Source organism: Gymnogyps californianus, chromosome 24 (genome assembly GCF_018139145.2).
Source record: "Gymnogyps californianus isolate 813 chromosome 24, ASM1813914v2, whole genome shotgun sequence".
NCBI lineage: Eukaryota > Metazoa > Chordata > Aves > Accipitriformes > Cathartidae > Gymnogyps > Gymnogyps californianus.
Genome location: NC_059494.1, coordinates 3,368,955 through 3,394,381, shown reverse-complemented (window position 1 = coordinate 3,394,381; position 25,427 = coordinate 3,368,955). Strand labels below are relative to the sequence as shown.

Below are 25,427 nucleotides of genomic sequence, written 5' to 3'. Positions count from 1 at the left end.
CACTCTTGCCCATCTTGCTGCCTTGCCTGCTTTGTGGGATGCTTAGCATGATGGTGGTACCCAGAGGAGTCACGGCAGTTGTCTTAGGGACATGCTGAGAAGCCAAGGGCAGGACCATGAGTAGAAGGCTCCTCCTGCTCATGGGATGAAGGATCAGTCCTGCACCAGAGAGAAAGCTTAAGTTCTGTCTCTCCCTTCGGGAAGAGGACTTCCTTGGTCTGCTGGGTCAGACGTGTCAGTTCTTGTTCATTGAATTTGATGTGCAGTACAGGCAGTCCAGTGCCAGCTGTAGTGGTGCTTGTAGTCTGTCCTGCCTCCACTAGCTGGTTCTTCATCCCCACAGACATCGATGAGTGCCGCATCTCACCAGACCTGTGTGGCCATGGCACCTGTGTCAACACGCCAGGCAGCTTCGAGTGTGAGTGCTTCGAAGGCTACGAGAGTGGCTTCATGATGATGAAGAACTGCATGGGTAAGGACTTGTCTCCGGGGCAGGGCAGCGCCCTTACTCTTTCGCAACAGGGAAGAAAGTAGCTGGTGCCAGATCTGACAAAGGGCTTCATGCCAAGCTGCTCTCTGGGCATCTGGCTCTCCAGCTACCTGTCTGCCTGGCTTTCTGCTCCCTGGTATCAAGTCAAATCTCTTCATTGCCCTCTGGGGGAGTTGTGGGAGTCCCTGTGCTGCAGAGAGCCCTGGCAGCCTCTGCTCTCCCCAGGGTAGTGAGTCTTCTGCCTTGCTTTGATTGCAAAGGCAGAGCTGGGCTGAAGGGCAGCACATGTAGAGAGAGGAATGCTGTGTGCGTAGCCGAGATGTAGATATAACCCTGGGAGAACAGCAAAGCATATGCGAAGTGAAGTCAGGGGTTCATGAGACACAGCACAGGCTCTCTAAGCTGGAGGACATAAAGGGAGAGGCCATGTCCCCAGCAAGGCTTGGCTTGAGCCCCAGACCCCTCCAGAGAAGCAGGGCAAAGAGACAGAACTGTAGCCTCTGCCTCCGGCGTGGATGCTGTGCCTTACGTGGGCCAATAGTACATCAGTGACAGGCCCCATGCTGTCTCTGCTAGCAGTGCCCCAGGGCTCTGTGCCATGCAGAGCAAGGACAGACTGTGAAAAGGTTGCCAGACTTGGGGGAAAACTGGGAGCCTTCCCTCAGAGACCTCTATTTATGAGGACCTCCTGGAGCAGAGGCCAGAGCCTGTGCCCAGCACCTGGGCTGGTGGTGCCCCATGAGCTGAGGAAGGAGACTGGCAGCCCAGACCAGCATCAGGGAGGACTCTGGGTATAGTGCCAGGCCCAGGGGAGCATCCTGGGCTCTTCCTGCCATGACACTCATGGGACATCCTTGGTCCTGCCCTGCCACCTCCTGGCCACCGTTACCTCAGCTGTGGGAGCCCATGCTGGGAGCCCATGGGGCCACCAACCAGCTTTTCTCAAGTTCTTTCCTGCTCGCTATACCCAAAGGGCATTTCCCTGCAATCCCAGTGCAATGTTGCCTTCCTTTTTTTCATAAGACTAAGGCCTCATATTTCCTTTTTCATCTTGTACTTGTTCGTGTACTTCTACAATGTTCATTCTTCATTTTGTTCTCCTCCTTCACTTGGACCTTCCCTTGCACCAAACCTTGGCCACTAACCTTTCCTCTTGTTTCAGCCACCAGCAGCTGGAGCTTGAGCCTGGCATTGCCACTGAGCTGGGACAGGATCCATGCCTGGTATTTTCATTCCTGCTACGTAGGGAGACGGCAACCTTTATACTGGGGATTGGCTAGTACACAGTGGAGCTCTGCCAGGCCGGCAGCTTGAACTCAATGGCTGTGAGCTCCAATTCTCATACACACTTGGCTGTTTCCTTTGTGTGACGTCTCATCTCCTTCTGCTTCTTTTCAGCCTTGTGTTACCCATCTATTATTTATTCTGCCACTGATTATTTACATATCCACATTCTAAACGTACACCCATCTCCAGACATTATTAATATCGTATGTTCAACCCTTACATTAAACCATGTATTTTCAAACACCATTGCAGAATGTTTCTCAACTTGTAGAACTTTTTGTGTGGTACCCTATCCATGCCACCAGAGTTATCTTCTTAACCTGGTTCATCTCCCTGCCCTAAATGATGTCTCGCATACCACAGCAGTCATTTTAATCCAGTTACATGTAGCTTGGTTCCTTTTCTAGGTAATATATGTTCCTTGCAAGTAGCTGTCAGTTATACCATCATTAGATCACTGCTGAGATTAGTAGACCTATTCTTTCCACTCCTATATTAGGAGACATATTAAGCTTTGGTCTTTATAGCACTGCTTGGTCTCCTGCTGTCATTGCACGTCCTACAGCCGTGTGCCATTAAATCAAATGCCTCCGCTGGCAGGAGAACATGGAGATATACCTTGCTGAGCAAGAGGTTCACCATTTGATAGCTTGTGTCTCTTCTAGCTCTGAATCTTGCTGATTCATCCAATTTTTCTTGGGCTGCTTTCCACTGAATCTTTTCTAAAATGACTCTCAACTTGGTCTCACTTATATGTGATATCTAATCAACTGTTGCTGTTTCTGCACCTTTCCTTGGGATCTGCAGCACTTTCATACCAGCCTCAACCATTAATCATCAGGCCCCTGTCCAGTTCCCCAAACATTTGCACAGATCAAGTCCTTCATGAGTAGTTCTGGTAGACCATCTGCTTTCTTCTACCCGACTCCATTTCCAGTTATAATTGTAAGGGCTCCCCTTCACCTGCCCATTTAATCATCCTTTATCCTCAGATAATTCTTTACAGCTCCTCCCATCTGGCCAATGCTTGTTTTTATTCTGTCAGATTCTCATCTGTTTTCAATTTAATAATTCTTGTTTGTAGCTTAAAAAATCCCATCAATGACCTCAGTACCTCAGTTCGTCTCCAACAAGTCAGCCAGACTCTTGCTGTCCTCTAATTCCTGGCATACCATGTTCCTCTTCTCATCTGTCTAGCCAGACTAACTTGTCTGACTGACCTAGTCTTAATATTCGACTCTTTTTGCTTTGGCTTGGACTTTCAAACCACTTCAATCTGTGGTATGATTCAATACCATTTATTTATTTTTCATATTTGATTCTCTGGGTTCTTTAAAATATATCACCGCCCTGCCACTGGCATGGTTTTCTGCCTTTTCCATACAATTTGTAGCATGGGTTACCACAGCTCACACTGAGCATCTTCCTCCTTCTCCTCCTCCATTTCTGAGATACTGAGAATGTCACAGTCCCCACTGATGGCCTGCTAACTTCTTGCAGTAATGATATTTCTGATATCTTTATATCAGGATCTTGTGTTTCATTGTTCTTTTTTTTTAATGGTCACTATTATCTGCACAATTCCACCTTATCCTTTTTTCTAGCTGACAGGAGATTGAGTCATTTCACCCCAAAGGGTGCTGTGACACCATGGCATTTCCCGTGGTCAAGGATTAACTTCTTCCTGCCTGTGTTTGGCAAAAGAACTTGGCTTCAGCCTCATGAGGGGGGAATTCTTGCCAGCCCCTGGCAGTAGACAACATCAGCACTGAACCTGCATCCTACAATTCATTAGGAACAGTCTCCCACCATGGAGAACCGGAGGCATGGGTCCTGTGGCACTGTTTGATAGGGGCCCGTCACCCCCGTTGTCAGATGTATTCCAGTCCACTTTAGCTGTAGATAAGCTGAAAATCTCAACACAGTGTTTTATTCAAGTAAGGTGAAAGATTCCATTCTTAATTACAAGGTTGGAATCAGTAAAATAAAGATATGAGAAGAAAATGGGTTCTTTAAATATATCTGACATCACTCCCTTTGTCTGCTGTCACTAAGGGGTTCTTGGGGGCATTTTTTTAGCTCCCTCAGTTCATTTATGTTACACCCAGTGGCTTTGTATTCTGAATGCACATTTCTCAGAGTACAGCTGTGGACAGATGAATCCTCTGAGCAGTTCCAGGGAGGATTCCCTTTTTTTGCTCTCATAGTGTCAGTGCAGGACATCTTGAGTCAATTCTAGGGGCATGCAAGAATGCAAAATCTTTTGAATCTATTCTGGGACCAAAACAGAGAACCTCATTCTCAGATTCCTGTTTCCAAAGTTAGCGGATCAGATTCATCCAGCACTTGCCCTTCCAAAGAGCATAACTTGCACTGTGAAACACCACAAGTATCACAAAGACTGTTACCTCTACAATATCGTAGTAGATCACAAAGACCTTTCTCCAGGGGCCATAGATAATGAATCGATAACAAGGCTTCCCAGTTTTGATACTTGCAGTGCTTCATCTCCTCCTTCTGTTGGTTTTTGTTTCCAGCCATCACCAGTGCACCATTCCAGTAGTTTCCCTTGTTTGGGTTTTTTAGTCTGGCTTTTATAAACTTTTCTATCACTTCCCCCCCCCGCCCTTCATTTTTAATGCCAGCAGCCTGGTTTCATCTTTAGCTGGATCACATCTCTCTCACAGCAGTTTAATCTATTTCAGGAATTTCTCCAGTTCCTAGTAAATTCAATCCCTTTGTCCATACATGATTTTTTCAGAAATGTACAGACTATTTCCTAGCCCTGTGTGTGATACTGGAACTACTCTGAAGGCTATTACCAAGAAAGCCTGTCTGTTAGTCTTCCATCAAACAAACCACACGTTTTCCGAGGAACTCTCCCTCTGCTGATGGGACTTGTGAAAATGTACTAAGATAGGTGGGATGCGAGCTAGGAACTATCCTTCTAGTCCTTGCTGGCTAATTTGCATGAAGCTAATAACTCCTTTCCTCCTGATGTTACACTTTATGTTCTACTGAGGTCAAGGCAAGAGTTGCCATTTCCCAAAATGCATACTTCAACCATAAGTCCACTGGACTCACCCAAGCCCTGGGATTCGCTGCCCTGTTAACTTTGTGAAGTCCCTTTCTTTTGGGATATATCCTGGTGATGGGACTGTGGTGCATGGCACCAGCACCACCCCGTTATCTGGAAAACCCAGCCGAAGAGGACAATCCACCGTATTTCATGTCATTCTCTGCAGATATCAATGAGTGTGAGCGGGACCCACTGCTGTGCCGAGGTGGGATCTGCATGAACACAGATGGCAGCTTTGAATGCATCTGCCCCCCTGGACACGAGCTGACTTCTGAAGGGAACACTTGTATAGGTGAGATGATGAAAAGCTATGTTATGATCAGAGCCTGTTCAAGGGTAATGATACAGGGAGACTTGGATCTCATGCTGGGCACATGAATCTCTCCTTCCAATCCCATGTGTGGGCAGAACACACTCATCCAGGAGGGACTGAGGTGATGCCCAGGGTTTCATCGCATTTATGATGTCTGTTGTTCTACCTGCTGTTCGCTGAAGACTGACCGATGGGGCAATGACACATTCTGTTTGGAGACAGCAGTAGGTGGGGGGTATCCAGGGGTGGGTACCAAATGATGCCTAACGTGGTATCAGCATGGCTGGCGGCTCAGACTGTTCTTCCCACCGCAGATATCAACGAATGCTCCCTTAGCGACAACCTGTGTCGCAACGGACGCTGCGTCAACGTCATTGGTACCTACCAGTGCGCGTGTGATTCGGGCTTCCAGGCCACGCTGGACAGGCAAGGCTGTGTTGGTGAGTGCTCCCCTTCGCCAAATAGCCGTGTCAAGACCCCAGTAGGCATCCAGAACCCTCCTGGCCTCATACCTCTTATAATGCTTGGTGGGGTGTCTGAGGGTAAGGCAAAGGGGGAACCTCCTGGTTGAGCTACAGCCGGATTGGCACTACTGGTAGGGGGCTGTCACCAGCTGTGAAACTACTGTGAGCTGCAAGTGGTTGGCAGAGAAGGCAAGAGGTGCTTTCTTCTGGCTGGGGGAGCTTTCTTTCCTCTTCAGCACCTCTCCCACCCTGTCTCTGTGTACTGGCACTGTGTCTGAGCAGCTCTGCTGCAAGGCACGTATCCCAGCCCGCGACCCAAGCGGCTGCCTGACCTCGCCTTTCTCCCCTAGACATCGATGAGTGCACCATAACCAACGGCGGCTGCGACACACACTGCTCCAACTCGGAGGGCAGCTATGAATGCAGCTGCAGTGAAGGCTACGCACTGATGCCAGACAAGAGATCATGTGCAGGTGAGCGGTCAGCTTGGCTCTCGTAGGTGCTGCCCCAGGGACATCTGCGTCCGTTGCCAGTCAGCCATAGTGCTGGCTTCAGGGTGAGGGGACCTCATTTTTAAGTCACTTCCAGAGAGGTGATTTCCCTGGACAGATGTTTTTGCTTTGCACTGCGATGTCCAGCCCCTCATTACAGGCTCCAGAGTCCTGTAACTACATGATTTGGAGCAAAGCCCCTCCTGTGACTCCCTCCTGCCCCCTCCCACTCCCACAATACCCTTTCACTGGCTCTAACGTCTTTACTTTGGCAATGGTCTCCTCTCTCTAGATATTGATGAATGTGAGGATAACCCAGACATCTGTGACGGTGGGCAGTGCACTAACATCCCTGGGGAGTACCGCTGCCTCTGCTTCGATGGTTTCATGGCATCCCTGGACATGAAGACCTGTATTGGTGAGGACAAGGCTGTGCCCTGGGCATGTGCCAACGCTGCCTCACAAGGCTGCTGTTGGACAGAGGAAGGGATACAGAGGGTTGCCCCAGAGTCACGTCATGGTTCTTGTGGTGTTCCAAGCAAGTCCTTTTTCTCCTGCAGATGTGAATGAATGTGATCTCAACCCTAACATCTGCCTGCACGGCGAGTGTGAAAACACGAAGGGCTCCTTCATCTGTCACTGCCAGCTGGGCTACTTTGTCAAGAAGGGAACCACAGGCTGCACAGGTGGGAACTCACCGGCCCTGGAGCTAGGGGTGCTGCTGGGAGCCCTCACAAACACCTCCTGCAGCTGCCATGGAGAGAACACCATCCCTGTACTGGGGGATGCTGTGGACACCTAGGGATGTGGTTGTGTGCTGGGAGCCCCTCCTGGGCAGGCAGAGATTGCCAGGAAGGCAGGCTGTGGGCAGGAATTGATACTTTCCTAGTTTATAGCCAAGCCAGGGGCCTGCCCCTCCTTTTGTCTTCATCTTCCAGGGGTGAGCACAGATCAGCTCTTCAGCTCAAGGGTACAACTCCAGGCAGCCCGTTCCCCAAAGCACCTCGTTCCCATCCCCTGGGGTTCGGACTCCCAGGAGCCATTGGTACCCAGACCTGTTAGCAGGATTGTACCTGGCTGCCCCCTCCTCTCCTGGGGGAGCTGAGCTGCGTCAGCTCTGATGTCCTTCCTTCCTGCAGACATTGATGAATGTGAGATCGGGGCTCACAACTGTGACATGCACGCCTCCTGCATCAACGTGCCCGGGAGCTTCAAATGCAAGTGTCGCACAGGCTGGCTTGGAGATGGGCTGAAGTGCAACGGTGAGTTCTCATCCCAGGAGAGGAAGTTTGTGTGTCCTCTGTGGGTACCTATGAAGGCTGGGCTGAGCTGGCACCTGCACTTAAAATGCTCTTGAGCCTCAGGAGTGCTGCACGAGGATTTATGGAAGTGTGGAGAAATGTGGGTTTGTGACAGAGGGCGACTGTAGGCGTGGGCGTACGGGTGTTGCACTGACAGGCTCTGCAACCATGTCTGTGAAGGATATGAGCCATGAGTGTGGGAGCGAGGGCACGTATTTGTGGGATGTGTAGTGTGTGGGCATGGTATTGAGATGTGTGTGGATGAATGTCATTGTCAGATTAGCGATGTGGCTGTGTGGTGATGTGTTGGGGCATGGTGTAGTATGCGTGCAAGGATACACGGGTGTGGGAGGCGTGTAGGGATGTGTTGGTGTGTATATGGTGTGTGTATATGCGTGCAGGGACTTACTGGCACGTGTGTGGTGTGTATGAAGGGATGTAAGGGTATGTGTATGGATACATGTGTCTGAACTGGGGAGGTGCAGGGAATGTGGGGGGGTGTGTGTGAAAGTGTCTCACTGCCATATTGTCTGTGTCAGCGCTGCCAGGGGAGTGTGTCATGGCCATAGAGGCTCACAGAGATGTGTTGGAGCCTCATGACTGCTCCAGGTACCTGGAGGCTGCAGTCTCCTGGGCCATTTGCGTGCCCCCCTGGACCCTACACTAGCTGCCCAGGCTTAGAGGAAAGGCCAGAGGCAAAACACTGACAAAGGTGTTCTCCCTGCCCAGATCTGGACGAGTGTGCAACTGAAGAGCACAAGTGCAACCTGAATGCCAACTGCGTCAACACACCAGGCTCCTACCGCTGTGCCTGCCGAGAAGGCTTCAACGGGGATGGCTTCTCCTGCTCAGGTGAGGCCCGTAGACTCAGTTGGCAGCAGGAACGTGGCTTGGGCATCCTGCTGGGACATGGAGTCATCCCCTCTTAACCACCAGCCTGGCTCAGGACCTGGCTGCCTCTGTCTGGGGTTCCCCAAACCAGATGTCCCCCAAAAGCCACTGCAGCCTGCCCTGCACCACAGCCTGCTCAGATACCTTCAGCAGAGATCCACCTTCTTCTCAGCAGGTGTTTGGGGAGGATCAAGGCAATGAGAAGTATTGCAGCCCCCTCCTCAGAGCCTCCCAGCAGAGGGGTGGGAACAAGCTTGTGGGAATTTCCTGGGCAAGCTGAGGGAAGCTCCCATCTTCGGGTGGACGCCGTGTCAGTCTCGTGCTTGACTCTCTCTAGATGTGGACGAGTGTGCGGACAATGTGAACCTGTGTGAGAATGGACAGTGTCTCAATGCACCTGGGGGTTACCGCTGTGAGTGCGAGATGGGCTTCAATCCCACAGAGGACAGCAAGGCCTGCCAGGGTAAGTGCCCAGAGTTTTGACTGCTGCTCCAGGAGATCCAGTGTCCACCTCCTTTCTGGCCTTGGTCTCTCCACTGCACTGTCACTACCTGATCCATTACTAAGCAAGACCCACCTAAGCAAGACCCACCATCACCTGGTGGTGCAAGGCTCCTGAGAAGCCAGCTCTTCCACTTACAGGAGTGGGTCCCCAGCCTGCAGAGAGGCTGGGCTAAGCCAAGGATCCATGCAAGATGTGGACAATCAGCAAAACAGGGGTGAGGGGAGAGGGCATACACACAGCATGCCTGGTCCTGCTCACCCAGGAGAAGGTATCCCATGGCACTAGAACCATCCTGAGATGAGTTAACTGCAGCTGGGCTGTGGCTCTACTTTGAGATGGGAGCAGGAGAGGCCTGTCCTGGCCCTCACTCTGCCAGATCCTGAGTACCCAGCTCTCCTTGTTTTGCAGACATTGATGAATGCACCTTCCAGAATATTTGTGTCTTTGGGACCTGCCAGAACCTGCCCGGGATGTTCCGCTGCGCCTGTGATGATGGCTATGAATTGGACAGGAGTGGAGGCAACTGCACAGGTACAGGACTTTCACAGGGCTGTTGGATGACGATCACTGCTCTGTGACCTGCTGGTGTGAGCTTGCCCCAGCCATGACAGGGAGTGGCAGTAGCACCCTAAAGCCAATTAAGTGTCCCTGTGTGATGTGGTGACGTGTCTTTGCTCTTGGCAAGGCCTCGATGCTGCTGGAAGGTGGGCATTCAGTGGATAGGAGGGAAAACTCGGTGTGGCTCTGCTCCTTTCTTCTGAGTCTGGGCAGGGTGGTGTGCGGTAGGACAAGGCAAGGTCTGTTTCTAGAAGGGCTTTGCCTACCATCACATGAAGAGCATTAGAACCACCACAGTCGTGGGGGTACACCCTGAACACACAGCACAGAGCTTAGGGCTGGGGCTGTGGTTTCTGTGGCAGTCTTCATCTTTTTTTTTCAGTCTTCATCTTTCCATCCTTTCAGACATCAATGAATGTGCAGACCCTGTGAACTGTATCAACGGCCTGTGTGTCAACACCCCTGGCAGCTACCTGTGCAACTGTCCACAGGACTTCGAGCTGAACCCCACTGGTGTGGGCTGTGTGGGTGAGTGGGGACCTGTGTGGAGAGCACATCTTCCATCCAAGACCTTGGTGGTCCTTCTTGTTGGTCCCACATAGCTGGAACTGGCCACTACCAGAGACTGGGATGGCTGACCACTATCTGCCCTGCCAGATACCTGGCTGTCGATGATGGACTTACTTAATCCTGCAGCAGCTGAAGAGTACCTACCTCCTCTTAAGCCTGGCCCACCTTGTGTCACCAGTGTGGGTGCTTTCCTGGTTGAAGCAATGTTATTTCTGGGAGCTCTGGAGCTATTCTTAAGTGTCTATTTCTTGAAAGGCCCTGGGTTACTGATAGCATTATTTGGGTCATGCTCCCTAGCCGTACAGAAGAGAGGCCACCATGCTATGACCTCTGTGTGATATAGTGTGGCTTTTACCGGACAAGCTGAGCACACTTTATTCTTGAAGGGTTCCCAAAGTCATGAGCTGCAAGGACAGTCTGGATGTGGTTTACTACAACACAGGTAGCTGACAGTGTGGACATCTGGGACAGGACTGGGGCCTTATCCCTCTGCCTACTTCTTGAGGCAATAGTGCCATTCATTCCTCCTGTGCACACAAGTCTTTACTGGAGAGGCTTTGCTCACCCACTACTGTCTTTGTGCAGATACCCGTGTTGGGAACTGCTTCCTGGACACCCAGGATCGAGGAGATGGTGGGATCTCCTGCAGCGCAGAAATTGGAGTTGGGGTCACTCGGGCATCCTGCTGCTGCTCGCTGGGTCGTGCGTGGGGCAACCCCTGCGAGCTTTGTCCTCCAGCCAACACAAGTGAGTTGGGAAAATGTCTGGGGTGAACGCGGGCATGGGCTGGATGGGCAGCGTAGGGCAGAGAAGAAAGACGGGGCCGCTTCCCTATGGCTTCTCAACTCAGGCTGGGGGTCCTGGGTCCAGGATATGCTATCATCACGATGGAGCAAGGGAAGCTGAGGGAGAAGAAGGCAACCCTGTTGTGTCAGTGCAGGGCTAGACAGGTGGATGAGGGCAGGGGAGAGGTGAAGTGGGGTGGGGGAGACCAGGCTGGTTGTGCCTGGGGGATCCAGGTTGGGATCCTTCATTCCTAGTCCAGTGGGCTGGGGAAGGGCAGTGGATGTGGAATAACCCCATTCAAGGGTGGGCAGGCAGAGACAGAGCGGTTAAGTTGGCTTGGCATGCGATGGGAGTCAGGCTGCTCCATCTGGACCACTGTCACCATCCTCATGGCCTGTTTCTCCTGGGTTTCTCCTGGTTCTCCCTATCCCTCCTGTTTCATGGGAGCCCGCTCAGCTCAGGATCCCCCTGACTGACTTTTTCCGCAGCCGAGTACAAGACCTTGTGCCCTGGAGGAGAAGGATTCCGGCCCAACCCCATCACTGTCATCCTGGAAGGTAAGCCGACCCGACCCCCATGCCCCCTCACCAGGAGCTTGGGTGCTGGAGGAGCCCAGCCCTGCACGGGCACTGTCTGCCGTGGCACTGGGCTGGCTGGGTGCCCGCCGAGCCCCTGACCACCGAATGACAAACAGCGAGTGTGTGCTCTCCTCGGACGTGCTCCGGCCGCCTGGCCGAGCCGCTCGGGCACCAGCAGGGGCTGGAGGTGGTGGGGTGAACCCACCAGAGATCCCGGGGTGAAGGCACTGCCCGGGCTGGTCTAGCAGGCAGTGAACACCGCCCGGCTGCTCTCCCTCCTCAGATATCGACGAGTGCCAGGAGCTGCCGGGCCTCTGCCAGGGCGGCAACTGCGTGAACACTTTTGGCAGCTTCCAGTGTGAGTGCCCCCTTGGCTACTACCTCAATGAGGACACACGCATCTGTGAAGGTAGCTGCACCGTGGTGCCTGTGCTTGTCTGTGTGCCTGGCGTGTATGGCACGCGTGTGTGCATGCATGTGTGCATGTGTGTGCAACGGAGTCGTGCGTGTATCTGGGCTGCCCGAGGAGTGGTTGGCAGAATCCCTTCCCCTTTCTCTTCCAGACTTCGCATCCTCATCACAAACCCTGTCCCCTTTCCCAGTGCCAGGCCAGCCTGGTCCCTGTGCCAGGCCCATCCATACCTTGTGCCAAGCCTACCCCCAACCCCACGTCAGGCCCTTCTCTACCTGTGCCCAGTGCTTTGACCTCCAGTCTCCTTTATTCGGCAGATATTGATGAGTGCTCTGCTCACATTGGGATCTGCGGCCCTGGGACCTGCTACAACACCCTCGGCAACTACACCTGCGTGTGCCCCCCTGAGTACATGCAAGTCAACGGAGGAAATAACTGCATGGGTACGGCCTGGTCCAAATCTGCGGGAAGGGGTCTGGCAGCGCCCTGCCTGTGCGCAACCCCTGGGTTGTGCTGTGGGCAGCACGGTGTAGGCAACGTGGCTGAGTGGACAGAGCAGAAGCGCTGGGAGCAGGGGCTGGGACTCGGGATGCCTGAGTTCGCCAGTGCCTCACCGCATCCCTGCCCCTACGCCGTGCACATTGCCTGTGCCGGAGGGGCTGACGCTCGCCCTGCCAGCAGTTATAGGGAGAGCAGCTGGCATGGGGTGGTGAGAGACCCAGCAGAGCATCGCCACTGCCTGCTACGGGGCAGGACCTAACGCTCTCCAGGGCTTTAGCCCATCACTGCAGGCGCTTTGCTGAGCTCCCTTGTGTGTCACCTGCAGTCCCTGAGCGCTAGGACAGGACAGGGTGGCATATCCCCAGCAATGAGTGCCCTGGGGCTGGCAGCACCCATTGCTGGGGCTGGTAGGACCCACTGCTGGGGCTGGTAGGACCCACTGCTGGGGCTGGCAGCGCCCATTGCTGGGGCTGGCACGAGACGCTGTCTGGGCTGCCTTTGCAGACATGAGGAAGAGCGTGTGCTATCGCAACTACAACGACACGTGTGAGAATGAGCTCTCCTTCAACATGACCAAGAAGATGTGCTGCTGCTCCTACAACATTGGCAAGGCCTGGAACAAGCCATGCGAGCCCTGCCCCACACCAGCCAGCCGTAAGTCAACCTTTCTGGAAGGGCATCTTGATACCGTGGATGCCCCCTCGCTTTTCCGGCGATCCCGTGCACTTTGAGGCACAGACACTAACAAAACAGAGGGAGAGAAGGGAGAGCATCGTGTCTGGCAGGCGGCACCTGTGGGTGAGCGCTGTGGGGACATGCATTGCACTAGAAGGACACAGGGGACCGGGACAGTATCTGCGGAGAGGAGATGATGTGTGGGCTGCGTGGGGAGGCAGTGGGTCTGGGCTGCGTGGGCAGGCTGGGTGTGGGTGGCTGCGTTGCAGTGGGGAGTGCTGGCCATGCACTGCGTGGAGGAGTGAGTCTGTACCTGCCTGCGAGGCACACAGATGCCATGTGTCTGCATGCCTCTTGTTGTGTGTGTATACGTGCCCTGCAGTGCATGCACGTGTAAGCCCTTTGCCTGGTGCCATACGTGTTCTTGGGGTTCCCCATGTGCCGGCCCCTGCAACTCCTGGCCGAGCACTGTGCAGATCCCCTCCCGCCTGTCAGACCCCCTCTTCACTCACTCCAGCCATAGTTGGCCCTTGTCCCTCTTGTCCCTCGCTGCACCCCACTCTGCCCACCGGCCATGGCCATGACCTTGGTGTTCCCCTTCCAGCCGAGTACCAGATCCTGTGTGGGAACCAGGCCCCTGGGTTTATCATCGACATCCACACAGGAAAGCCCATCGGTGAGTAGAGCCCCCATGCCCTGCAGAGCCAGGTCTGCTCTCTGCCCCTCTGCTTTCTTCCCACGGTGCTTGTAAGCTTGTTCCCTTCCCTTCCCTTAGTAAATTAAGCCCTGAGCAGAGGAGAGACAAGGAAAAGCGGTGGCAGACATGACTGCAAGCCGCTGGCCAAGCCTTCAAGCCTATGTCCTGAGTGGCTGGGCTGCTCGGACCTCCCCGCATTTGCAATTGTGCCTTGGTTTCTGTCCCAGCTGGAGAGACACGTGGCCAGTGACCACAGACAGTGGCCAGTGGCCAGGTAGATCCAGACCCGTGATAGCCCTGGCACTCACGCTGCCAGCAGCACCGGCCCTACAGCAGCAGGGCACCGCTGAGAGCCGAGGTTTCGGGTTTGTGTTTTGGTAGATGGAAAGCCAGAGGAGCTGTTGAAAGTCCTGGGATTTGTGGGCTGTCTACCGATGTTTCGCAGTCTTGAAAGATGGACTCGGTGTTAGTTTGTGAGACAAACAGATGAGTTAATCATTGCTTCACCTGGCCTTGGCAGTGCCAACAAGGGGACTGAAGAGGAGGGAGATGAGTTAATCTTCTGCTCCCAGGAAGAAAGTGTAACAGAGGGTACCAGTGCAGGGCTGGCAGGGCTGGTGGTGGATTGTGCTGGGCACAGCGACAGAGTCAGGGACCCTGGAGCCATCTCAGTATTTCAGTGACGCCCTGGACTTCCCATTTGCAGCCCGGTCCCAGAGCCTGAGCAAGCGTCCATGTTACTGCAGAGACACACTTGGGAGAAAACAAGGTGGATGTCCTGGGTAGAATCCCTCCCAACATGTGCTGTGCAGGCTCTGCCAGCAATCCCGTGGCTCCTATGACTTGGAGTCTTGTGTGGCTGTGTACCCAGACCTCTGCAGAGCGGCCCTAGCCTGGTGTGATCTGCAGGATCCAGTATCAGTCCCCCAAGAGCTGCTCCACTGTTGGTCTGGTGGCCTTTTCCTGCTAGTCTTCTTTTTAGAATGAACAAGGGCAGCAGTCTCCCAGCTATGGGGGAAGCTTTCCTCCCTGCTGCCTCCCCGGGATGCTGAGAGATGTTGTCTGTGTGCAGATATTGATGAGTGCAGTGAGATCCCTGCTATCTGCACGAACGGTGTCTGCATCAACCAAATTGGCAGCTTCAGGTGCGAGTGTCCCATTGGATTCAGCTACAACAACATCCTGCTCATCTGCGAAGGTAACGGGGCAGCCGGGGCAATGCCGCCAAGGGCACCCAGGAGGGTGGGGGTTCTCAGCGTGGCACTAGCATCTCCCCACCTCGTGGGGCACCAGGGTGAGGGCTGTCAGCAGACATGGACAGAGTCTACATGTTCTCAGCCTTCTTGAAATCTTCATTTTCCGCATCAATGGTTGGACAAAAATTGCTGATTTTCATTCCTATTCCTGTCTGGTTTTCCCTTCTTCTGGTTTTTGGGTTTTTTTTAGAAAAAGTTTGCAAATGTGAGTGTTTCAAAGTTTTGAGTTGCAACTAAAATTCCCATTATTTTATTGCAAAGCAATAGAAAAAGGTTGAAAATTGACCCTGATTGGAGCAAACCAAGGGTTAAAATTCCATTGCCTCCGCTGAGCCACTCCAGCCCTACCAGGATGATGGTGCCTGGTGAGCGCTTGGCGCTCCGCACAGCCAAGGTTTGCATTGCTCTCCTCCCACAGACATCGATGAGTGCAGCAGCGGGGAGAACCTCTGCCAGCGCAACGCCGACTGCATCAACATCCCGGGCAGTTACAGGTGCGAATGCTCAACCGGATACAAGCTGTCGCCTAGCGGAGCCTGCGTGGGTAAGATGGGAGCTCTTTGCTACCTATTCCAGAGACACGCGTGCGAGGCGCTGACACCCCTGCCTAGGCTCTTCAGATGGTTTTGCTGTCCGCCATGTGTGGACCCAAGGAAGGACAGGATGAAGGACATGGCGGTCTCATGCATGGGGTCCTGGTCTTTTGTCAAGCCTGGGGACTATGACTTGGCTGTGCTGTGATTATGGCATACCTGTACTTTTGGAACACTTCCCAGGGATTGTGGGCTCCTGAGGGATGAGAAAAGGTCACTGTGAAGTGCAGCTTTAGTCTGGCAGCTCAGGCCATTTTCTCCAATGAAATTTATTTTTTTAGAGATTACAGCACATAAATCTTGTTCTCTGTGAAGCCACCTCTCAGAAAACCAAGACCCTGTTCTGCTGTGCTGCTGCTCACAGACACAGCTTCCCACCAGCAGGCAGGGGTCTGCAGAAGGCCGGTGCCTCGGCTCTTCCCATTTGGTCCATCCCTTCTGCTCACTAGTGCCCACTTTGCTTTGTTTTAGGTCGCAACGAATGCCAGGAGATCCCCAATGTCTGCAGCCACGGGGACTGCGTTGACACGGAGGGCAGCTACGTCTGCATCTGCCACAACGGCTTCAAGGCCACGGGGGAGCAGACCATGTGCATGGGTCAGTGTGACTGTCACAGCCCTGCCGTGAATCAGATATCAGGATGGACGTGAGCTCTCTCCAGCACCCGCTGGGCAGTGCCAAGGACAGCCAAGGGCCACCGTGTCCTCTTGATCCCAGGCTGCCCCTGCAAGCCACAGGGGTGTTGTGCTGCTGCCTGGACCCTGTCTGCACACCCAAGACAGTGGCTCTCGGCTCACTCAGCCCCTGAATCAGCTGTGACCTTCTCTCTGCAGATATTGATGAGTGTGACCGACAGCCCTGTGGAAACGGGACCTGCAAGAACACGGTTGGCTCCTACAACTGCCTCTGCTTCCCTGGCTTTGAGCTAACACACAATAACGACTGCATGGGTGAGTTGCATGAAATCCTGACCACATGGATTGCTGACTGGGGTCAGTGTGGCCACGGCTGTGGGGCATGGGGTGTCACACAGTGGCATACAGGGGGTCAGCTCTGGGTGTCAGCTGGCAGTGGCTGTAGGGGTAGTTGTACGTGTCAGAGGTGTAGGGCTGGCTAAGGTGGCACACTGACACTCACATGCTGTGCATATCTCTTCCCGTTGTGCTTATCATTTCCCTCCCACAGACATTGATGAGTGTTCATCCCTGGTGGGGCAGGTGTGTCGAAACGGCCAGTGCATCAACAGCATCGGCTCCTTCCAGTGCCTGTGCCAAGAGGGGTATGACCGGACCCCTGATGGGAAGAACTGTGTAGGTGAGTGTCCAGGCAGCAGGCTGGCCGTTCTCAGTGGGTTGAGCTTTATGTTGGTGTGGCTGGCACTGTGCAGTGCTATGAGATGTGGTCCCCAAGCTGGTCCCATCAAAGGCAACTGAGCAGTGGACTCTCCAGAACTACTCACAAGGCCCCAGGTCCTCTGGAGCCAAAGCCTGGTCATTTGACTGCCCATGGAGAGCTGGACTGGGCCCCAGTATGCCTGCATCTCCCTTCCAGCAATGCAGGAAACAGTCAAGCCAGTCCCCTTCCGTGTGCTGAGACCTGCAGGCAGGGAGGAGAAATGTTGTCCTGTCCATGCCCCTAAAGCATGCAGAGTTGTACCAGGGATGCCTTGGGAACTATCCTGCAGGCAGGGGCTGTGAGGGCAGCCAGGCACATTGTACTCCCGTTACTTGTGTCCACCACTCTGCCTCCTGCAGCACCAGGTCCTGCAGGGCTGAGTCCATGTTCCCAGGGTACACGAGGTAGAGCATCCTGGAAAATGTCTTATCTGCTTCCCTTGCATCTTTTGGGCAAAGCAGGGTGCAGCTGCAGGTAGGACCTGGGTGCAGTAAGGTACCCTGCACCCAAGTCCTCCGAGCTGAGCACAGACACTATCACTGGTTATTTCCCCTCCTCTGCAGACATCAACGAGTGCGTGAGCCTGCCTGGGACCTGCTCCCCGGGCACCTGCCAGAACCTGGAGGGCTCCTTCCGCTGTATCTGCCCGCCCGGGTACGAGGTGCAGAACGACAACTGCATCGGTAATGTTGGCTCTCCGCCTCCTCCATTTCCAGCACAGCATGTAGTCACCCTGGACTATTCCCAGAACAGCCATATTCTTCCTGAGTGGGCTGGGGCATGCATCACCACCCCCAAATATCTTCTTGAAAGCAACTGGATACAGAGCAAGGCAAGGCCTGCTCCCATGACGGAGGAGGCTCAGGGGTTTTGCTGTGCCCTGGCCTCTTCATTGTCCCATTTGCCCTGAGGGTGGGTTAAGGGTTAGGGCCGGGGCGATGTCCTGCAGGAATCAGAGCTCCCCAGACATCACAGCTTCAGCTGGTTTTAATGCAATGAGGAAAGGAGTGACCTTTGGCTGCTCTGTAAGTAGTATGTCCCCGGTGCTCCCAGATATCAACGAGTGTGAAGAGGAGCCCAACATCTGTCTTTTCGGGACATGCACCAATACCCCTGGCAGCTTCCAGTGTGTCTGCCCTCCAGGCTTTGTGCTGTCTGATAACGGCCGACGGTGCTTTGGTGAGTGCAGCTCATCGTGGTGGGGAGGGGAGCATAACCATCCTGGATGTCTGCAACGACCTGGATGTCTGTGCATTTCCCCATCCTCCTACAGATACTCGCCAGAGCTTCTGCTTCACTCGCTTTGACAATGGAAAGTGCTCTGTCCCCAAGGCCTTCAACACCACCAAGGCTCGGTGTTGCTGCAGCAAGATGCCAGGAGAAGGCTGGGGAGACCCCTGTGAGCTGTGCCCGCAGGAAGGAAACGGTAGGTGTGCCGGGACCTAGCTCCACGGGAGAGATGGCCGTGTGTGTCTCCAACATGTGCAGAGTGTGGGGAAGGTGTGCGGGTCAGGCAAGACAACCAGCAATGCAAGCCGTCCAGCAAAGTGGGCTCCTCCATCTGGAGTGTACTGCCTTGAAACCTCGAAGCCCTTACTGGACTGCAGTATTCCCTGGGTCTCCAGCAACCACAGTCAGGCTTATTTCTGCTTTGGATCTGCTCTCAGTTCTCTGCAGGGCTTTGGATAAGGCAAAAGCATCTCAGTGCCTCCAGATCCAAGGCAAGCCCAGGTGTTTTCCAGCCAGCCGGTGTTTTGTGGCCTCCCACGGGCAGTGAGCTGTCAAGCTCTCAGTCATGCTCTAGAAGCCTCCAAAGCACCTTTCAGCTTCCGTGAGTAGAAGCACGTGTAAGCATATCTCACTTTTCTGCTTTCTTCCAGTTGCCTTCCAGGAGCTGTGTCCCTATGGCCATGGAGCCATCCCAGGCCCAGGTGACACCCGAGAAGGTAAGGTCTGATCTAGGGATGAGAAGAAATTTATTTTGTGGGGTGGTTGCCTAGAAGCAACCAAACTTAGGCTTATCTGCAGAGTAGGGTTGAATCCCAGTGGCAGGAGGGGAGGGACGTAGGACTGGGTGCCTTCCCAAGCTCATGGTCTCTGATTGCTCACCAAAGGTTCAGCCCCCAGCTCTGGAGAGGGAGTATCTGAGATTGCGGGGTCAGTCCTGAGAGGACAGGGATATGTTTCTGGCTACATGCTCACATGAGGTTTCATTGCCTTGGTTTCCCTTCTAGATGTTAATGAATGCTCAGAGAACCTGGGTGTCTGCATAAATGGGGCCTGCATTAACACCGATGGGTCCTTCCGCTGCGAGTGCCCCTTCGGGTACAACCTGGACTACACAGGAGTCAACTGCGTGGGTAAGGGTCTGCATGGGGAGTACCTGCTCCCTCTTGCTTTTATCCTCCTCACGTCAGAGGCTATGAGCATGTGCGTGCATGTGTGTGTGTGTGCGTGTGGAGAGAAGGAACTTGCTTCTCCCCTGCCCCTTTGCTTTTTACCCCTGGCTCCTGGCTTTGCTGGGCTTGTTTGAATGCTCTGGCTGCAAGAAGAGACCAGCCTGCACCTTTCCTATCTAACTCATCCACCTAACATGGTCTCGGCTTCCTCCAGATACCGATGAGTGCTCCATTGGCAACCCTTGTGGGAACGGCACCTGCACCAACGTGGTGGGAGGCTTCGAGTGTGCCTGTGATGAGGGCTTTGAGCCAGGTCCCATGATGACATGCGAAGGTAATGCTGCTGTGGGGCAATCCCTTCACCCCCATTGCATACAGGGCCATGTGTGTGACCCCACTGGGTCACTGCCTGGGTGAGCAGCAGTCAGGTCAGCCTCCAATGGACAGTGCAGAAAAGCTGGCTGGGGCTCATCTCCACATGAGTGCGTACATCAGTGCTGGTCCCTTTCGGCTTCCTCTGAGGCTGGAGCCCAGGAGGAGGTCTGGAGACCTGCCTAAATGCAGGAGCTGCCTCACCAAGGAGCCAGGACCCTGTCCCCATCAAAGCTGCTGAGACACCAGGTGTCTGTCCCTCTGCACCTGAAGACCATGACAGGAAGCCTTGGTGGAACACAGTTCTCATGAGATGAATGTATGGGGAGGGGGGAAGTCTGTCTTGGGGAGGTCCACCACCGTTACTGCCCAGCTGACTCTGCTGAGAGCACAGAGTCGAGCTCTCTCCTCTCTCCTGCCTCCCAGATATCAATGAATGCGCACTGAATCCCCTGCTCTGTGCCTTCCGCTGCATCAACACCTTTGGCTCCTACGAGTGTACCTGCCCATCTGGATACGCCCTCCGAGAAGACAGAAGAATGTGCAGAGGTAAAACCCCCTTCTGTGCCCATCAGGGGAGCTCCCACACTCTCCCCAGCCCCCTGCACCTAGCCGGTCTCTGGTGCTGTACAGAAAGAAGGCAGGACTTCTAAGCTGGCATCTCTAGGCTTGTGCTCACTCTCACCTACCTTGGTGTCTATGCTGGGTGCCAGCCAGCCTGGACCAAGGCAGTAGGGATTGGTGGAGCAGTGCAGATGTGAGCGCTCAGTTCCTAGTTGCCCCCACAGTGCTGCAGAGCTGGCAGGTTGAAGATGATCTCATGAGGTTCTCGGTTGCAGATCTGGATGAGTGTGCAGAGGGACTGCACGACTGCGAGTCTCGAGGGATGCTGTGCAAGAATCTCATTGGCACCTTCATGTGCATCTGCCCACCAGGAATGCAACGCAGGCCCGATGGAGAGGGCTGCACAGGTACCAAGGACCAGGCTGGGAGGGATTCCCAGTGGGGCTGGAGACCATCCTCTTCTAGGCATTGTCCATGTAGCTTTATTTTATGTCCTTCTGTCAAACAGCTCCTCCCCAGCATTTCCCATGTGTCAGAGCTTCCTGTATGTCCTACTAGATGCCTACACACGCAAAACCTCTGTTCTTCTCTGGACGCATGGGTCTACACAGTTCCAGCACAGGATGACACAGCATCATGCCATGTGTCCTTTCTGTTGAGTCTTTCCATGTCTGTGTCAAGCTTCTTTGCACTGAGCTGCTTTTGGAAGGGCCAGCACTGGACAGCTCGGACCTGCACAGTATTAGGCACAGCAGGAATGCAGAGCGAGCCCAGCTCCACTCCTAGCCCAGCAGCTTGGCCACTTGCAGGTGGAGAATGTGCAAATCGGGAAAGCCTGGGACTCAGCCACCGTGCTTTGGGAGAGGTCCAGGGCAGGTGGATGTGTTTCTCAGCTGCCTGAGGATGTGGAAGTGGTCCTCAAGGACTATGTGAGGGCGTTTCAAACTGAGCGGTAGCGTGGGGACTCATGGAAAGCTGAAATTTGTCCTGTGCCTCACTGCAGCTCTTTGTGGCTCCTTCCTTTCTAGATGAGAATGAGTGTCGCACCAAGCCTGGAATCTGCCCCAACGGCCGCTGCATCAACACGGTGGGAAGTTACCGCTGCGACTGCAACGAAGGTTTTGAAGTCAGCCCCTCTGGCACAGAGTGTATTGGTAATTACCAAGTCCTGGTGGGTCTTGAGCAGCCTCTCTTTAGTAGCAGATGATGCTTTTCAGCTGTTTGACGGTTTCTGAGCGGAAAGGTTCTTGGGGCATCACCTTTACCTTTAGCATTATCCAAACCACACTGCCCTCCATGCTGGAACTGGCACAGGCTGGACAGGCTGCTGTTATCCCTGGTGCTGACACTGGCTCAGATCCTGAACTTGTATCCCCACTCTCTCTGTCCAGACACCCGCCAAGGATTCTGCTTCACTGAAGTACTACAAACCATGTGCCAGATGTCCTCCACCAACCGCAACCTGGTCACCAAATCCGAGTGCTGCTGCAACAGTGGGCGCAGCTGGGGCCCCCAGTGTGAGCTCTGCCCCCTTCCTGGAACTGCCCAGTACAAGAAAATGTGTCCTCATGGGCCAGGGTACTCCACTGATGGGAGAGGTGAGCTGGGGCCCAAATCACCTTCAATGCAGAGGGGAGAAAACAGAGATGTGGGTCCAGGCAGAATTCCCCTGGGAACTGGCTGGGACAGACCTACGCAGTGCCTGCAGCAGACAAGAAGCCTCTGCGGCATTATCTTACAACTCCCTGAATGGAGTCTCTGGCTCCCTGGGAGAGTCTGAGCTGCCCTGGCACAGTGCTGGCATGGAAGCATGGGGACAGAGGCAGCATGGGCACTAACAGGTCCTTCCCTCCCTCCTGCAGACATCGACGAGTGCAAGGTACTGCCCAACCTCTGCAAGAATGGACAGTGCATCAACAGCATCGGCTCCTTCCGCTGCCACTGCAGGCTGGGCTACACCGCGGATATCACAGGCACAGCCTGTGTGGGTGAGTCAGGAGAAGGAAACCCATGTCTCGGGACAGCCCTTGGCCTTGGCAGGCTTCCACAACTACTTTTCAGCATGCCAAGAGAGGGTCCTGTAACCCCCACCTGGGACCTGCCCTCACCTCTGGCCATACTGTCCTGCATATCCGTAGCAGGGCGCTGGACACTCTGCCCTATTGCATGGTCCTCTATACATCAAAGTCGTCACTCCATGTTGTTTAACTCCTTAAAACCGAGGGTCCTTGTCTTCTGCCTCTGACCCCAGGAGTCACAGGGACTGGCAGGGAGTGCGATCCAGAGATGAAAGTCTGTGAGCAGCCAAACCTTTCGTTGGCAGGGCAGCTGGTTCTAGCCAGCCTGAGTGCCACGTTGGGAATCCAGATGTTGACATAAAAGGCACCCCTGGAATCACAGCTGCAGGCATCTGGGGATGTGCCGTACTTCCAGTATTGAGATGGTGTTCAGGACCATGCCAGCAGCTGTGTGTCCTAGACACAGAGTGGAAAAGGGGCCTTGGCTCCCGAAAACCAAGCTCTGTGCCCAGGAGTAGAGCACATATGACCTTGAGCACCAGGACAGGATTCCTCTCTAAACATCCTTGCCCTTTCTCCAGCTTTGTGTCCTCCAGCCCAGCTCAAAGTTATGGGCTTTGTCAGAGCCATGGCTGCTACTCCCTGCTGGGCAGAGGTGACAGAGCTCCAGAAGTACAGGGCTGGCCCCATCCCTGATGTTCCCAGAACTCAGGAGGAGCATCTACCCATCTCTTCAGCTAGGAAGGGGCTGGGAAAGATGTCACTCAGATCCACCAGGTCATACAACATCCCATGCCTGAGCAGGGAGGTGATTCAGCTCTTTTCCTGCAGGAGATCTCCTAGATTTGTTGTGCTGGCTCAAACTGAGGTGCTCCCTCAAAGCCCTTGTCTCCGCTCACCTGCTTCCTGGAGAGTGGAAAAGATGCATTTATCTGGGGCAGGGAGTGCCAGGATCCGTAGGGCCATCTGACCACGTAGTTATGTGGGGCCATGAAACCCGGGATCACCTTGTGTTCACAAGCCCCTTGGTAGACGGAATGGTCCAAGGGGTGGTGGGGACCCAGTCCAGCAGCACAACCCGTGAATGCTGATGTGTCTTGTCTCTCGAGTCTAGATTTGGATGAGTGTAACCAGTCCCCTAAGCCATGTAACTTCATCTGCAAGAACACAGAAGGCAGCTACCAGTGCTCCTGCCCCCGAGGGTACATTCTGCAAGAAGATGGGAAGATCTGCAAAGGTATTCACCCAGGAGAAGGCAGCAGAGACCCTGCCTCATCTCTGGCAGCAGGGGGGATGGCAAGAGCTGAGTAACGTGTGACAGAACAGTCAGGTCCTTCTGTTCGGCCACAGGACAAGGCTAGATGTGGGAAAAGGCGCCATGCTGGACCCTCGTGGACTGATGCATTAGGGTTTCATCCTTCCACAGACACTCTAGACCTGTCTCATCAGGAAAAAAACCAATACTTCTTGCCCTTTCCTACAGACTGCACAGCATATCCCAAGCTGTGCTGAGCATCAGGGGCCTTGAACCTGCATGTCTCCTACGAGTGGGCTGTGCACATCCGAGTCACCGTCAGGGCTCCTTCCTGGTGCTGGCAGCTGCCAGGCTGGGGCTTTGCCCACCTCTCGCAGTACTGGTGTATCAGGCTGCGAGGAGGGCGGCCTAAGAATCCGGGAGAGTCTGGGATTTGTGGATTACAGGAGAGGCAGAGAAAAATCTCTGCATCTTTCAAGGGTGTCTGTATATGATCAGCAGCTGAGGTGGGGAGAGACTCCCTGGACTTGTTATTCTCATGTAAGAATTTTGTGCGTGTTGTTCCTGAGGTGGTCTACGTCAGGTCCTGGCCTGCCCAGGACCACTGCGTGTCACCGTGTACATGCGGGTGTCACAGACTCAGACCACAAAGATAAGATATCTCAGTAAGATAAATTGAGACGTATGTTCTTGTGCTTGTTGCTTTAGACTTGGATGAATGTTCCACCAAGCAGCACAACTGCCAGTTTCTCTGCGTGAACATTATCGGAGGATTCAACTGCAAATGCCCCCCAGGCTTCACTCAGCACCACTCGTCCTGCATCGGTGAGTAGAGGCATTCGCTGCTCTGCCAGACAGCACCAGCAAGGTCCCCATGGGTTAGCTTTAAGCCCAGGAGAGTCTTTCCAGCCCCCCAGCTCTGGCTCTAGAGCACTGCCCCTCTCCAGTCGGCCTGGGGTTGTGCATCTGACTTGTCTGTCTGCCACTCAGACTGGGCTAAGGTCCACGATGCAAGGTAGCTGTCTGCAAAGCTGCACACAGCCACATCACTGGGGATGGACTTACAAGCGGCCGCTGGTGTTTTGCAGACAATAATGAGTGCACAGCTCAGCCCTCTCTGTGTGGAGCCAAAGGACAGTGTCTGAACACACCAGGCAGCTACAACTGCGAGTGCCAGAAAGGATTCTCCCTGGACAGCTCTGGTGTCAACTGTGAAGGTGGGTCTGTGTCTCTGGGGCTTTGACAGACACGTGTTTCATGTAGAAGAGTTCCTAGTTCGCTCACAGTCTCTAAGGCAGCTCAGTCCAGCTGAGAAGGGACTACTCCTTACTGTCTGGCACCAGAAACCCACACGGGAAGCCCTGGTGCAAAGGAGAGGTCAGTGCCTGACCTGCCTGGAGAAACACTGGCTCGTGGACAAGTAGATGAAGGTCTCAGTGCTGCAACCGTAGCAGCCAAGGCTGGGAAAGGAATGGTCCTGTATCTCATCAGGGGAGATCTCGTACCGGCCAAAACCCACCATGTGCTATGCTAAAGAAAAGCCTATGTTCAGCACAGGCAGCCTGAAGCAGAGCAGACCTGGTAACGGTCCAGGCCAGACCTTAAATCCAAAAACATCCAGGCAGAGGCTGCAAGGGGATGTGTGTGGGCCTTGGGGCTGAGAGTGTCATTCAGTTCCAAGCTGCAGAGACATAATTAGGCAGAAGAACCGCCCACCCACATGGGCACCCTCAAGGATGTTGGCTGCCAGGCAGGTACCATGTGCACATGGTTCTTGTGCACCCAGCGCTGCCCGTAAGACAGGGAGAAGTTGTCTCACCACCATCTGTGTTACATTGCTGCAGATGTGGACGAGTGTGATGGAAACCATCGGTGCCAGCACGGCTGCCAGAATGTGCTCGGAGGCTACCGCTGCGGCTGTCCGCAGGGCTACGTGCAGCACTACCAGTGGAATCAGTGTGTGGGTGAGTGTGGGAT

General features: G+C 54.1%; 1 protein-coding gene across 2 annotated transcripts in view; it reads left to right on the top strand.

Annotated features, from left to right (window-relative positions):
• FBN3 (fibrillin 3) overlaps window positions 1-25,427 on the top strand; it is a 118,076-nt gene that overhangs the window by 88,039 nt on the left and 4,610 nt on the right. For both annotated transcript variants that reach the window (XM_050910372.1, XM_050910373.1), the window contains exons 26-62: window positions 344-472; window positions 5,023-5,148; window positions 5,484-5,609; window positions 5,984-6,106; window positions 6,417-6,542; window positions 6,685-6,810; window positions 7,264-7,386; window positions 8,155-8,277; window positions 8,654-8,779; window positions 9,230-9,352; window positions 9,785-9,907; window positions 10,535-10,696; window positions 11,224-11,292; window positions 11,597-11,722; window positions 12,043-12,168; window positions 12,731-12,880; window positions 13,506-13,577; window positions 14,671-14,796; window positions 15,273-15,398; window positions 15,919-16,044; window positions 16,281-16,397; window positions 16,633-16,761; window positions 17,406-17,525; window positions 17,896-18,021; window positions 18,116-18,268; window positions 18,723-18,788; window positions 19,077-19,202; window positions 19,456-19,575; window positions 20,040-20,162; window positions 20,453-20,584; window positions 21,206-21,331; window positions 21,569-21,775; window positions 22,040-22,165; window positions 23,310-23,432; window positions 24,159-24,275; window positions 24,539-24,667; window positions 25,295-25,414. In XM_050910372.1, coding sequence (XP_050766329.1) covers window positions 344-472; window positions 5,023-5,148; window positions 5,484-5,609; window positions 5,984-6,106; window positions 6,417-6,542; window positions 6,685-6,810; window positions 7,264-7,386; window positions 8,155-8,277; window positions 8,654-8,779; window positions 9,230-9,352; window positions 9,785-9,907; window positions 10,535-10,696; window positions 11,224-11,292; window positions 11,597-11,722; window positions 12,043-12,168; window positions 12,731-12,880; window positions 13,506-13,577; window positions 14,671-14,796; window positions 15,273-15,398; window positions 15,919-16,044; window positions 16,281-16,397; window positions 16,633-16,761; window positions 17,406-17,525; window positions 17,896-18,021; window positions 18,116-18,268; window positions 18,723-18,788; window positions 19,077-19,202; window positions 19,456-19,575; window positions 20,040-20,162; window positions 20,453-20,584; window positions 21,206-21,331; window positions 21,569-21,775; window positions 22,040-22,165; window positions 23,310-23,432; window positions 24,159-24,275; window positions 24,539-24,667; window positions 25,295-25,414 — 4,617 coding nt within the window. The remainder of the gene's footprint in view (window positions 1-343; window positions 473-5,022; window positions 5,149-5,483; window positions 5,610-5,983; window positions 6,107-6,416; window positions 6,543-6,684; window positions 6,811-7,263; window positions 7,387-8,154; window positions 8,278-8,653; window positions 8,780-9,229; window positions 9,353-9,784; window positions 9,908-10,534; window positions 10,697-11,223; window positions 11,293-11,596; window positions 11,723-12,042; window positions 12,169-12,730; window positions 12,881-13,505; window positions 13,578-14,670; window positions 14,797-15,272; window positions 15,399-15,918; window positions 16,045-16,280; window positions 16,398-16,632; window positions 16,762-17,405; window positions 17,526-17,895; window positions 18,022-18,115; window positions 18,269-18,722; window positions 18,789-19,076; window positions 19,203-19,455; window positions 19,576-20,039; window positions 20,163-20,452; window positions 20,585-21,205; window positions 21,332-21,568; window positions 21,776-22,039; window positions 22,166-23,309; window positions 23,433-24,158; window positions 24,276-24,538; window positions 24,668-25,294; window positions 25,415-25,427) is intronic.